The 13,521-nt window shown below is 35.8% G+C and overlaps 1 protein-coding gene across 1 annotated transcript in view; it reads left to right on the forward strand.

Moving 5' to 3' along the window:
- LOC138703580 (carbonic anhydrase 2-like) overlaps positions 1 to 13,521 on the forward strand; it is a 160,119-nt gene that overhangs the window by 89,547 nt on the left and 57,051 nt on the right. Inside the window, exons 2-3 of the mRNA XM_069831567.1 lie at positions 11,312 to 11,386; positions 13,208 to 13,471. Coding sequence (XP_069687668.1) covers positions 11,332 to 11,386; positions 13,208 to 13,471 — 319 coding nt within the window. The 5' untranslated portion in view covers positions 11,312 to 11,331. The remainder of the gene's footprint in view (positions 1 to 11,311; positions 11,387 to 13,207; positions 13,472 to 13,521) is intronic.

Raw genomic sequence — 13,521 nt, forward strand, 5'->3', positions numbered from 1 at the left:
ACAGTATAATTGATTATTTGGTTAAGTGCACAAGAACTGACAGCCTGAATGATTATTTATTTAAGTACAATGAATGTCTGATTGATTATTTGGGTGATTGTACTGACATTGCACTGACAGAATAATTGATTGTTTGATTAAGTGTACAAGAATTGACAATCTGAATGATGATTTAAGTATAATGAGTGTGTGGTTGATTATTTGAATGACTGTACTGATATTGCACTGAGAGTATGATTGATTATTCGGTCAAGTGGACTGGTGTTCTGCTTATTTTGTTGAGTGAACCAGTAGACTAATTGGATTACTACATTTACTGACAAACTGACTCACTCTCTGAATAAGTTAATGAAGAAAATTACTTAACTCTTTGCCATAACTTCCAATGAATATACTGTTACCTACTTGGCAGCCAATATCTCCTCTCTTACTGGGTTAAAGTGCAGCTAAAGTTAGTGTAATACTTTCCTTGTAGGTCAATTATTATTTGACAAATGTATACTTCCAGTCTTGCTAATGAACTCTGTATCGCATATATCTAAGAAATGAACTATATCTGAGCATGGGTTCGAACATGCGACCTTGTAGGGCGTAGTCAGACGCTGTGCTTCTCAACTAACGGAAAGCGAGACGGGCCCATAAATAATGAAACTGTGCCCCGTCAATTCAAGGTTCTTATGAGCTACGGTCAGAATGGCACTTACGCCGTTTTTCAATCAGGTGTTGTAATTTACAGCATCTTGTTGTCAGATTTAAGAACCGGTAACTGAGGCCCTGACCCTGAGGCATGCAAATAAAGTGCCCAATTACTCTTTTCTTTACGTTGTTTACGGCTGGCGCCATAAAGAAACAATAAGTACGTAGAGTAGTGCACACGCTGATATTTCAGGCTTGCCCTAAAGGCCTAGAGCCAGCTGATGGAGTATTAAGGTCAATCACCTCAGTTAAGTGCAAGATTAAGACGTTTGAAATGCTTATAAAACTCTACTTTAAAAAACGTAGAACAATAGTGAAACTACAGGTTTTAGGCTATATGGATTAGACCTTGACGAAGCCTGAAATTACACCAATTTATGTCGATGAACTCAAACTGCTTAGACCTCCAACTGGATCTCAGATCAAATGGAGTAATAAGATCTATATCTATACTAATAATAAATCTGTAGCCGAAATTTTTCTGGTAATTTTCGATTTTCCAAAAATAATTGGTCCTAACATATATAATAATTAACCACCCTGAAACCGAAAATCGCTTTTTTTTTTAATTTTTGTTTCTATGTCTGTCTGTCTGTCTGTCTGTCTGTCTGTCTGTCTGTCTGTCTGTCTGTATGTTTGTTACCTTTTCACACGATAATGGCTGAACGGATTTCGATGAAAATTGGAATATAAATTAAGTTCGTTGTAACTTAGATTTTAGGCTATATGGCATTCAAAATACGTTATTTAAAAGGGGGGTTATAAGGGGGCCTGAATTAAATAAATCGAAATATCTCGCTTATTATTGATTTTTGTGAAAAATGTTACATAACAAAAGTTTCTTTAAAAATAATTTGCGATAAGTTTTTTATTCCTTGAAAATTTTTGATAGGACTGATATTTAATGAGATAAATAAGTTTTAATATTAAAATAACTGCCATCTAAGGCCGTGTAATGAATTAAAAAAGATAGATAGTGAAATTTGAAGGGCGCGTCAGCATCAATGGCTATTTGCACACATGCCTATTGTTTTTCTTTTTGTGTGGTGAAATTACATTATTGTATAACTAAAATTCACACTGACTAAAAACTTTGACACATTAAAACACACTAATATTGGACGGACAAGGTGACTCCTGATATAAAATAACATTAAAACGAACACGTAGTAGTCCCAAGATAATGTGAGACAATCATAAAATATAAAACAAACACTGCTACAAGAAATATGTGGCAATGTTTTATAAAAACAATCATTAAAAATCGGATGTATAAGGTCCGAGTAATAAGGTGTATTAAAAGAAATGTAACTAAAATAATCTCCAGATGTAAAGGGTCTGGAGAAGAAATAACAATGGGCTAAAAGGACATTAAAACTTATATCACCTTGTCGAGTTCCGTGTTATGAATTAAAAAACAAATTACTTCGTCTATGAGGGGCCTTGGACAGCAACAATCGAAAGCTATGAAAGATAGCCTAGAGAGAATGTTTCTGTGTTTGTATGAAGTAATATCGGAAGCTAAATTAACCGATTTGTATAATTAATTATTATTTCACCATTGGAAAGTGTAGTTTCTCTAGATGGACTTAATGCTATAATGTTATTACAGTAACTTCTGATATAATATAATATAATATAATATAATATAATATAATATAATATAATATAATATAATATAATATAATATAATATAATATAATATATTATAATATAATATAATATATTATATTATAATATAATATAATATAATGTAATATAGTATAATATAATATAATATGTAATATTATATAACATAATTTAAGTTATTTGAAGGGTTGAGTACCACAGTGGGCCAAGCGCCATTTACTGAATACGTAGAAAACAAGGGTTAAAATTAAGTTATTACCATAATTCAATGGAAACCTATAACAAATAAAATAAAATATACACATTAAATCTAAATGATGTCAATCTTCATTAAACTATGGTTGCATGTAATAACAATTAAGAAATATGTTAAAGGAATTGTCATTGCACCAAATGAGTGTCTCTGGACCAAAATGATCGCATTTTAATTATTTGGATGCAATTTAAATTAAGTAACATATTAAACGATTTATCCTTCTATCAAACACGAATGTTCCCTGGATCAAACGTCCTATTTTAATTATGTAATTACTTTACATTTATTTCTAACGGGTGCAGCGGAGCGCACGGATACGGCTAGTTGGAAATATTAAGTGGAACATTCAATAATCGTTGTAATGATGGGAGAGAAGTTGGTAAGCTTTACTCCAACATAGAGCACAACAACTCAATGACATATATATTTTCATTCTTCAATATTATCTTTAAATAATTGATTAACTAGCGGACTTACTCATGTTAATTATGTAAGTCTGTGCGGTTTACAGCTGTTTCGGTGCTTCATCACACAACAAACACACCTTCAAAATACAATAGAAAACCAACCACCATCGTTACACACATACACAACACATCTAACCACCCCATACAACACAAACATGCTGCATTCAGGACAATGGTACACAGATTACTCAACATACCCATGAGCCAACAATACTACAATGAAGAAGTGAACACAATCAAATACATAGCACAAGAAAACAGTTACAATCCAAACATAATAGACAACATCATAAGAAAGACAAACACAAAAACACGCAAAACACAACACAAACACAAGAACACAAGAAATACATCACACTAACATATAAAAACAAAAGCGCACATAAGATCGCATCTTCATTCAGAAAGCAGAAATACAACATCGCATACAAAACAGAAAACACACTACAAAGACATCTCAACACACAAAAAAAAAAAACAAACAAATAAATACGACCACACAGGTGTATACAAACTCACATGTAATAGTTGCGACAAGTTCTACATTGGACAGACAGGCAGATCATTCCAAACACGCTACAAAGAACACATTAAAGCAATAACCAGAGGACACAATACATCTACATACGCCGATCACATAACCAATGCCAACCATACACACAAAAACATAAATGCGGACATGGAAATCCTACACACACAATCCAAGATCCAAAAACTCAACACACTAGAACAATACGAAATATACAAACACACTAAAACACACCCGATCAAATTCTCAACATACAGATTAATTTCAGTACACACACACTATTTGACCCCACTTTTCAACAATCAAACGCATCCACACAACAGGTAGAGAAGTTCGAGATGACGCCGAGATCTAGTAGGTTCTGAGGATGGTGTGATGAAGCACCGAAACAGCTGTAAGCCGCACAGACTTACATAATTAACACGAGTAAGTCCGCTAGTTAATCAATTATTTATATTCAAGTGTTAAAAGTACTGTACGCAAGATTCAAAATGGATTATCTTTAAATAAGGTTCACATAAATTGAAGGGTCTTTTGGAAAAACATCCATAGTCCAAAAATATAAATTTTCAGGAGAAATAAAACACTATCTGGCATGGATGTTGTTGACACTTCAAGTATGAAATTCATCATGCATTTCTTAAGGTACTGTAAAAACTTGCGAAAACTGAAGATATTTATAACTTAAATTCCCTCATAGAAATACATGTGCAAATATGAGTAACTGTGGACAATTGTTGTTTTAAGAAATAATAGTATGTTGTGGCTGAAGTGTGCCTCTCCTTTAATCTCCTTTTTCTTTATTATATCCTCCTTTTTCTCCTTTTGTTGCTTAGGTTTCTTCCATGAGGTTAATTCTGCACTTAAAAGTTGACTTCATAACTAATACAATAATTCACGTGTTAAATTATTTTTCTCTGAAGTGGCTTTTGCCGCATACATAAGAAGCAGTACTGCCAATCTACTACAATTTAAAATTCCATGCATAAATTTTAGTGGCCGCCACCAGCAGAGAAACCAGCCACTCAGAGTGTCTGCAGCGCCACTATTGTGGCTGTGGCTGCGTCTGAAGGCCCTCATTTATATCCATTATTCACAAGCGGCAGCGCTTCAGCAGCGCTTCTAAAAGTGGCCTCGTCTGAAAAGGCTCTAAAAAGGAACCATTTTGAAAAATAAACAAGTATTACGCAGAAAAATACAGAATTTATGAGCCCACAGTTCCATTCTATTGGAGAAATATCACCTCACCTCCATTGAAGTAGTTGGGCTAATGGTTGGCGCTAGGGGCACAATATCTCGCCTCTTTGTCAGTTTCTGCAAGAAGTTCCAGCTGAACAACGACTTCATTCGTGATGTTTCCCTTACTGCTATCAGAGGATCACTTGCCAGTTTAAAATACTACATGTACTTTGTTTCCTAAAAAGGAAGAACTTTTGTTTGATCGTCTAATCTGTTTGTTTATTGTCGGACCATCGGATCTGTGCCCCTTCAGCGCTGTCGTCGTTCTTGGAAAAGTTAAAGCCTGTACTCACTCCATTCCACCCGCTTTCCTCCCACCACGTTAAACAGCAGGCCACGAACCTTGCCGAATAGGGATGTTGCCAAACTTTCGTCAAACGGTGTCATAAATAACTGGTCCTCCATGCTACAATATCATTTCTTTCAATCAAAATAATCTTGTATTTCTACATTTTTAAACCCAAATCCATGTCAAGAATCACTTTCCGTAGCGTTTCTCTCCAACCTTGGAAATTATTGGTTCTCTCGCAACTTTCAGTAATTTCTTTAATGTCGGAACTTCTTTCCGCACGGTATAACATTTTTGTATCTTTCTTCTTAAAATATACATCGGTTCATATCATCTACAAGAATTAAAGGTTCCCTTGATCTGTTCTTCCCATCTTTTCATCTCCTGCACAGACTCCCTCTCTCCTGATTTTCTTTATTAGGCGCTCTGACCTGCCTATATAATTACATAAAATGTTGTATTATTAGTATTAATTAAGTAAGCAATTTTAATACGTAATCAATTGAAATAAAATAAGCCTCACCAGTGATCGCAGCTACTCTTTTCGTTGCCTTATTTATAGGAAAGAGATATTGGCCTGTTTGTTTCTCTTCATCGTAAAATGCTATTACGTAGTTGCTTAATAATATTTCTTTCGCCACTCCGTGCTACAGTGTTCATGTTGAATTGACAACACTGGACTGCAAGTGCGAATAAACTGTCCCGCAAGAAGGCTCAAAATTGTGAGTAGTGGGAGAGAGAAAGGGAGAGAGATAGAAAAGAGAGAGATAGGAATGCAGAGAGAGAAATGCATTACCGAGGCTGAGAAGGAATTAGGGTTCAGTTCGCATATCTTACGGGGGCACAGATCCGATGGTCCGACAATACTATGTTTAGGCCTGTTATAGCCTATGTATGCTATTATTTTTTTGTACTTAATTTCCCTTTTTTGTTCGTTCCCCACGTTTCTCTTTTGTGGTCTGTTTTTTTTTTTTTCACTCCGTGTGTTTGTTATGCTTTGTCCAATAAGGGAGCCTCGTTATTGGGAAGGATGAAAGAGTGTCTTTCTTATTATTATCATTTTTTTAATGGGCTAAAAATAAATCAACCCTTCTTGTAGAAGGATGGATGGGTATGCAAGTAGACGGGTAGACGAATGTGTAGAATTATGTTATATAGATACGTGGATCTTTGGGCGATTTCGAGGATCAGTGCATGATGATATTTCTAAAGAATTAAACTATCTATTGTTGAACATAACTTGTTTTATTTTGTCAGAGACATCTATAGATTGACAAATCGAACTGAAACCCTGACCGAGTTACTACGTGAGCGCTGGCTGTCTTGGGGAGGAGCAAGTGAGAAAGCACGGGGGGAAGGGAGAGAGCACTATGCACTATGTACTTGCAGGTCCACTCACAGTTTGTCAAACCTGCTAACAAAAGCATTAAAAGGTTGACTAGTTGCCTGCAATGCTAGCATAATGGAACCTTCCTAGCCGAAAGTCGAGGCAAAAATGAAGAATCCGTTATTGTGGTAGGCTAATACTGGAGAGTGATTCTCCTATTGGTCGCGATGCTCACACACACACCCTCTCAGATATTTACGTGGTGATTGGTGACTGAATGACGAGGAGCGAGGGAGAGAGAAGAAAGAAAGAGAGAGATTCCAGAAGTTGGCGTGTTTTACGGGGTTTCACTTCAAGTTGTCAAACTATAGTTAATAATATAAATTATTTTGCTTCTTCTAATTCTAAACTCATCAATTTCCCCAAAATACACAAAAAATTATGAACATTTCTCTTTTCCCTTTTCATTTAAAATCTATAGCTGGATTTCCTAGAGAAAGGAACATCACTACTGATCATGCGGTTTTATTCACGCTTCCTTGCTCCCCTCGTAGCACGTGGAGTAGTGACGAATGTCTCGCGACAGGTGTGGCATAATACAAAATGCCTTGCGCTTACTCTACCGTGTGACGAGAGACGCAAGGTCAAACCAATTTATGTTAACAAATTAACTACAAGCCACAACCGCAGGAATTCACTCATTAATACATTATAGCATACCCATGAGCTGGCTCTATGTCTGGGAGCTGTCCGCTTTGATTCTGATAGGGTTTGGTCACTATCCAGAGGTTATATTACCTTCGGAATCATTCTCAATAAAATAGGTCGAGGCCTCACGACTCAGGTACTCGGATTAAGGTTTATCTTTGTACAGTATGCAATGGATTATTATTCACTCGGCTATAGCGTCGGCTTTCCAAGCTGGTAACCCTGCTTCGAATTCCGGTGGATTCATGTGGAATTTGTGGTGTACAAAGATGATGTTATGTTATAGGCCTTGGTTTTCGCGAGATACTCCCGTTTCGTCTACCATAATTCTATCTTTACTTCATTAATCATAATAATCATCACATTGGTGCACCACACACCAGCTCCTATGGAGCATCTAGGGCAGCGGTGACCAAAACTCGAGCTGCAGTGATTACATGCGACAGACAGCCTATGAAGTAAGAAGACGGAGGAAAGGTAGTTGGCATGAAAACTACAACCAGTGGTGGTTCCTGTACTAACATCTTGATCAATCCCGCGGATAAAAATCTCAAGCTTTGCTGTATCAGTAATGTCATTGCTGTCACCAAGAGCCAGTGAATAATATACGATTTTTCTTATTTCTTTTCTAACCTTCCTCTTGAATATAATCAGAAATTTTCTAAATTCTTCTCTCGATACTTGGTCGAGAAATTCGTAGTTTTTCAAAATTAAAAACTTCTTATGGACAAGTTATTTAAGCTATCTTAATCATTACTCTTTTGAGAAATTCTGTTCTATTAAAAGGCTTTAGAGCACGAGATATTTCAAATTCCATTAAGTAGCTGACTTTCTTACATTTATTTATCTCATGTTTCTCTTCTTGGCTATGATTTAAGACATGTCATTTCCTGGCGTTTAACAGTTCGTTGGCACATAATGTTGAATCAGTTTTTCTACAATATTATAATTAAACGAATAGTTACCCTCGTCTAAAGATTAAGAATATTAAAATTGAGGTGAAACCTAATAATTTTATCTTTCTAGGGAGAAGATCTAAAAATATCAATATTCATGCACGTATAGAAGAATTATAGAAATATATGGACTACTTAGTGGTAAGTAATAATAATAATAATAATAATAATAATAATAATAATAATAATAATAATAATAATAATAGTAATAATACTACATTTTTCAGCGTGGCAATTAATGCTTCTATATGCTCCTAATTGAACCGTTCAGCAAAGTAAACATATTACATTTTGTCCGATAGAACAACAAAAAAGTTCTCCTTCCAATTCTTTACGAAACCACCTCTTACTGCTTGTAGAGACAGGGTTTGTAGAGCGACATGATACTACCACTGCTTGCCTTCAGTACGTGAATGAAACCACAGCAATGTACAGGAAACTCCTCGTACTCGTTTGAATGTCTGTGATTACACGATGTAATCACGACACCCGCTTTGGTCACCGCTGAGATAGAGCAAGCTCAGAGACAAAAAGTGTACAAGCACGACGTGTTCCTCCTAGACGGGGACACTAGGGTAAATGCAGCAAATTAAAGTACCCAACATAAAAAACTGTTCAATCTCTGTATAATAATAGTAGTAGTAGTAATAGTAATAATAATAATAATAACAATAATAATAATAATAATAACAACAACAACAATCAACATCCTAATTAAAACATAACTAGCCATTCATTTCAATGACGTTATTTCCTGTGTGTCATTAATAAGCGGTAGCTAGATTTTTTTATAAAGGACAAGAATTTGATTCCCAGTAGGCACGCTACTCCTCTAACTTTCAATCCATGTATCCATTATCCATCTACTAAACATTACATCCATTCATTTAAATAATAATAATAATAATAATAATAATAACAACAATCAACATCCTAATTAAAACATAACTAGCCATTCATTTCAATGACGTTATTTCCTGTGTGTCATTAATAAGCGGTAGCTAGATTTTTTTATAAAGGACAAGAATTTGATTCCCAGTAGGCACGCTACTCCTCTAACTTTAAATAATAATAATAATAATAATAATAATAATAATAATAATAATAATAATAATAATGTTTATTAGGAATATTCCATTCTACAATGGTTCTTCTTCAACCCAAACCAATCTGCTGTCGCCAAATGTCCCTGTCCATAGCATCACCATCACATAATCCTTTTCTCTGCATGCTCCGTCCAAACCAAATCCAACCAACATTCTCGTTGTCTACCCCTTCCCCCTTGTCCCTCCCACCGTTCAATTCAATATCTCCCATGGTATTCTGTTCTCAGTCACCCGATTTAAATGTCCATACCAACTCAAATGTTTTCCTTCTATTTTTTTCTAAAACATTTCTGTCCACCTGCATAATTTCTTTGATTCTATTTAATAAAATTCGAAGTAATAATAATAATAATAATAATAATAATAATAATAATAATAATAATAATAATAATAATAGCAATGAGACGAAAACATAACATTAAACGCGAAAGTTATGCGATCACCTATAAATCTCGGAGATCGTGTCAACACGGAAGAGCGGAAGTCGTGAGCTAATCGCGGTTGACTCGTGCATTATGGATGAAAGTTGGTAGGTCTGTGATTTAACCAGAAACTGACGACAACAAACTTACAACAGCGACCTACTTCCAACACGGCTCGTCCTTTTTCCGCACAGTACGGAAGGTCACATCTCAATAAATAGTTTCTTTCACTTAGAGGTCTAACTTGTTCTACATTCTTCCTTCTTTCTTCGTCATGTTCTACCTCGCGCTTTACAATCCAAAGGGATGAGGGAGAACGTATGGGTATTATTACAATTTCACCAATCCAGGCAGGAACACAGTGCGGGCCTCTCTGGTCGTGTGGTCAGCACGACAGAGGTTCACAGCTGAAGGACAGTACATGACAAAGGGCAAACACCAATCTTGTGGATGGAACATAAATCATTTCCATTTCCATGCAGGAACTCGAACCAAGGACCGCCTGGATGAGAAGCTTATGCATTATCCATAGAACAAGATAGAAATAAGAAATTATTATTAATAAAGGACTTTATGGGAAATTTGACTTATTTATGACACATCGAGTTTTCTGTGAGATTCGTGTAATCTCAAATCTATACTAATAATAAATCTGTAGCCGAAATTTTTCTGTTAATTTTCGATTTTCCAAAAATAATTGGTCCTAACATATATAATTAACCACCCTGAAACCGAAAATCGCATTTTTGAAATTTTTGTTTGTATGTCTGTCTGTCTTCTGTCTGGATGTTTGTTACCTTTTCACGCGATAATGGCTGAACAGATTTATATGAAAAGTGGAATATAAATTAAGTTCGCTGTAACTTAGATTTTAGGCTATATGATATTCAAAATACGTTATTTAAAAGGGGGGTTATAAGGGGACCTGAATTAAATAAATCGAAATATCTCGCTTATTATTGATTTTTGTAAAATATGTTACATAACAAAAGTTTCTTTAAAAATGATTTTAGATAAGTTTTATTATTTTCAAAATTTTGATAGGACTGATATTTAATGAGATAAATGAGTTTTAAAATTAAAATACAATGCCATCTAAGGCGGTGTAATGAAATGAAAACAAATGACTACGTCTATAAGGGGCCTTGGACAACAACAATCGAAAGCTATGAAACATAGTCTACAGAGAATGTTTCTGTGTTTGTCTGAAGTAATATCGAAAGCTATTTAACCGATTTGTATAATTAATTATTATTTCACCATTGGAAAGTGTAGTTTCTCTAGATGGACATAATGCTATAATGTTATTACAGTAACTTCTGAGTGTTCTCTGGACGAAAATGATAGCATTTTAATTATTTAAATACAATTTACATTAAGTAATATATTAAACGATTTATCCTTCTATCAAACACGAATGTTCCCTGGATCAAACGTCCTATTTTAATTATGTAATTACTTTATATTTATTTCTAATGGGTGCAGCGGAGCGCACGGGCACGGCTAGTATATTAATAAATAATCAAGTACGTCTCATAATCACTACATTTGGACAGGAGTACCAACAAAGTGAAGCTAGGTGAATTTGACATGGAGTGACGAAGGGGAAAGGAGGAAAAGGCAAGAGTGAGATAGCCTACGTTCCGCAGCAAAGTGACTATGTAATGTATTTTTGCTTTTGTTGCAGACAGTCTCTCTGACGTCGGTATGATTCTTGCCAGAGCCTCCATAGCGGCCGCAGTGTGCCTCTGCCAGCTGTTCGGTACGTTCACAACTATCTAAACAGGTTTTAAAATCATATCATCTACTTACCGACGCCTTCTCTTGGTTCTCCTTCTATTACTCTTCCTTTTCTTGTTTTGCTTGGAGAACGTAGTTTCTATTTCTGCGTGACTTATTCGGAGACTCATAACATTCAGGAAGATGTAAAGCATCTGGAAAGACGTGAAAACATAGTTTAAATACAACGTTATAAAAGTAACATGAAATGGAATGGAATTTACTATGGCTCAGCTCTGCGACTTGTTACGATTTATAGCTCTAACACTCAAGCTATACTGTTTTCGTTGTAAGAAAAATCCTAATGTAAACACAAGCACGTGGCTGTCAGACCCGTGATTGGCTCGCAGTCGAAACACTCACACGACGCAGGAAAATATAGTCCGTATTTGGAAACTATAATCTTGTATTATTTGAAAATATAAAATTGAATTCTAGTTGTTAAATACAATGAAACATATAACTTCACTCATATGTAAGACGATATGTAAAAGGAAAGCCACTTTCATATTTTGGTATGTACTATGAACGCGGATGAATACCAACAGTAATACCGAGGTAGTCTGTTCTTGTAACAAGCTGGCGTCACTTGAACTCGTAGTTGTTTACGTAAGCACGTGGTACTGAAGTATGGCTTCTGCATCCTCGGTGTGTGTGGTTATTAAACATAAGAGTAGAAACCCTCTCAAAAGCGGAGAAAAACGAATAGTATTAAATGTATATAATAAGTTATGTGAGTTTTAATTAGAGTAATTATAAAGTAAATGTTTCCTAAGCAAACGAATGCATAGTAGTGAGGTTAGGCCTACTTGACGAGTAACGGGAAATGTTTAACATGAAACAGAATGTACAACAGTAGGCGGGAACACGTACTGAGAATCTATGGCGCCAAACAGCGGCCAATGAAGCCTCACTTCAGTCACGTGCTATTGTTTATATTAGGATTTTTCTTACAGCGAAAAGATTATAGGAGCATTCTCAAACCGGCTGACTACACTAAGGTTGGCTGCGTACCCAGGTTTCAAGCATGCAACCCTCCTCGTCCCTAGGTCAACCCCCTCCGTGCGTCGCCAGCCGGTGTAATTTTTGTGACAATTAAGTCTTTCTCATCTTAAATTTTGTTCATATTTTATCTTACTGAACTACCATAAAAAACTGCTTTAAACTTTGAGGGGGATATTAATTATAATTTATTGCAGAAAAATAATCATTTTAACACTTTTCGCTAAACACATACTGACCTGTCTGTATATGTATTTGAATATAGGCTACCTATATTTCATGAGAGAGAACACGAATATAGGCCTATATATAAACTATGCACTTATAACTTAGATGAAAATTGTTAGAAAGGTACTTCCTTCTATTACAGCTGAATGGCCGACAATATAATGTTGTACCGCTAAAATAATGTTACTTCCACGAAATCGCTGTTTCATCTTTGTACATGACTCCGAATAATAATAATAATAATAATAATAATAATAATATGCAGCAATCATTATATCCTTCTTTCCGTCAACTGATTGTCTTCCTATTATAATGAAGTACTGATAATGTTTTGTCATGATTCAATGTAACAACGAGTGTCATGGAGGCTGGATATAAAAGAAGATTTTAACATTAGAAAAAGTGTTATATTGCACGTCATTATGACAGCAGGAGGGCAAACAGAGTGTTGTTCCAGTGATGTCCCCGACAACATTGCATTCTAACAAAAGCTTTCACTGTTATTCTGAATCACCCTGTATAATCTCAGTATAAATAAGAAGAGTTTTACGCTAACTAGTTGAGTTGTCCGCAGTGGCGACTGGAGGCCTCGTGTACCACTACGGCGGCAGAGCCGAGGACCTGCTGTTGCCCCCAGCAACCAGCTGGTACAACCTGTGGGTTCCTGGACCCAGCGATCCCGTCTTGCTCTATGTACAACAACCCCCTCCACTTTCACCATTGCCTCTGATGGTGGACCAGCATTCCTCCCAAGGACGTTACACCCACAGCAGGGCGCTGGGACAGCATCCTCACCCTCACCGGGGCGGCAAGCATTTCGGATACTCCAGACACAATGGTGAGTCACAAGGCATTCCGAACAGTACCAACTTATTAGCATTCATGCCT

This window comes from Periplaneta americana, chromosome 7 (genome assembly GCF_040183065.1).
Source record: "Periplaneta americana isolate PAMFEO1 chromosome 7, P.americana_PAMFEO1_priV1, whole genome shotgun sequence".
Classification (NCBI taxonomy): Eukaryota; Metazoa; Arthropoda; class Insecta; order Blattodea; family Blattidae; genus Periplaneta; species Periplaneta americana.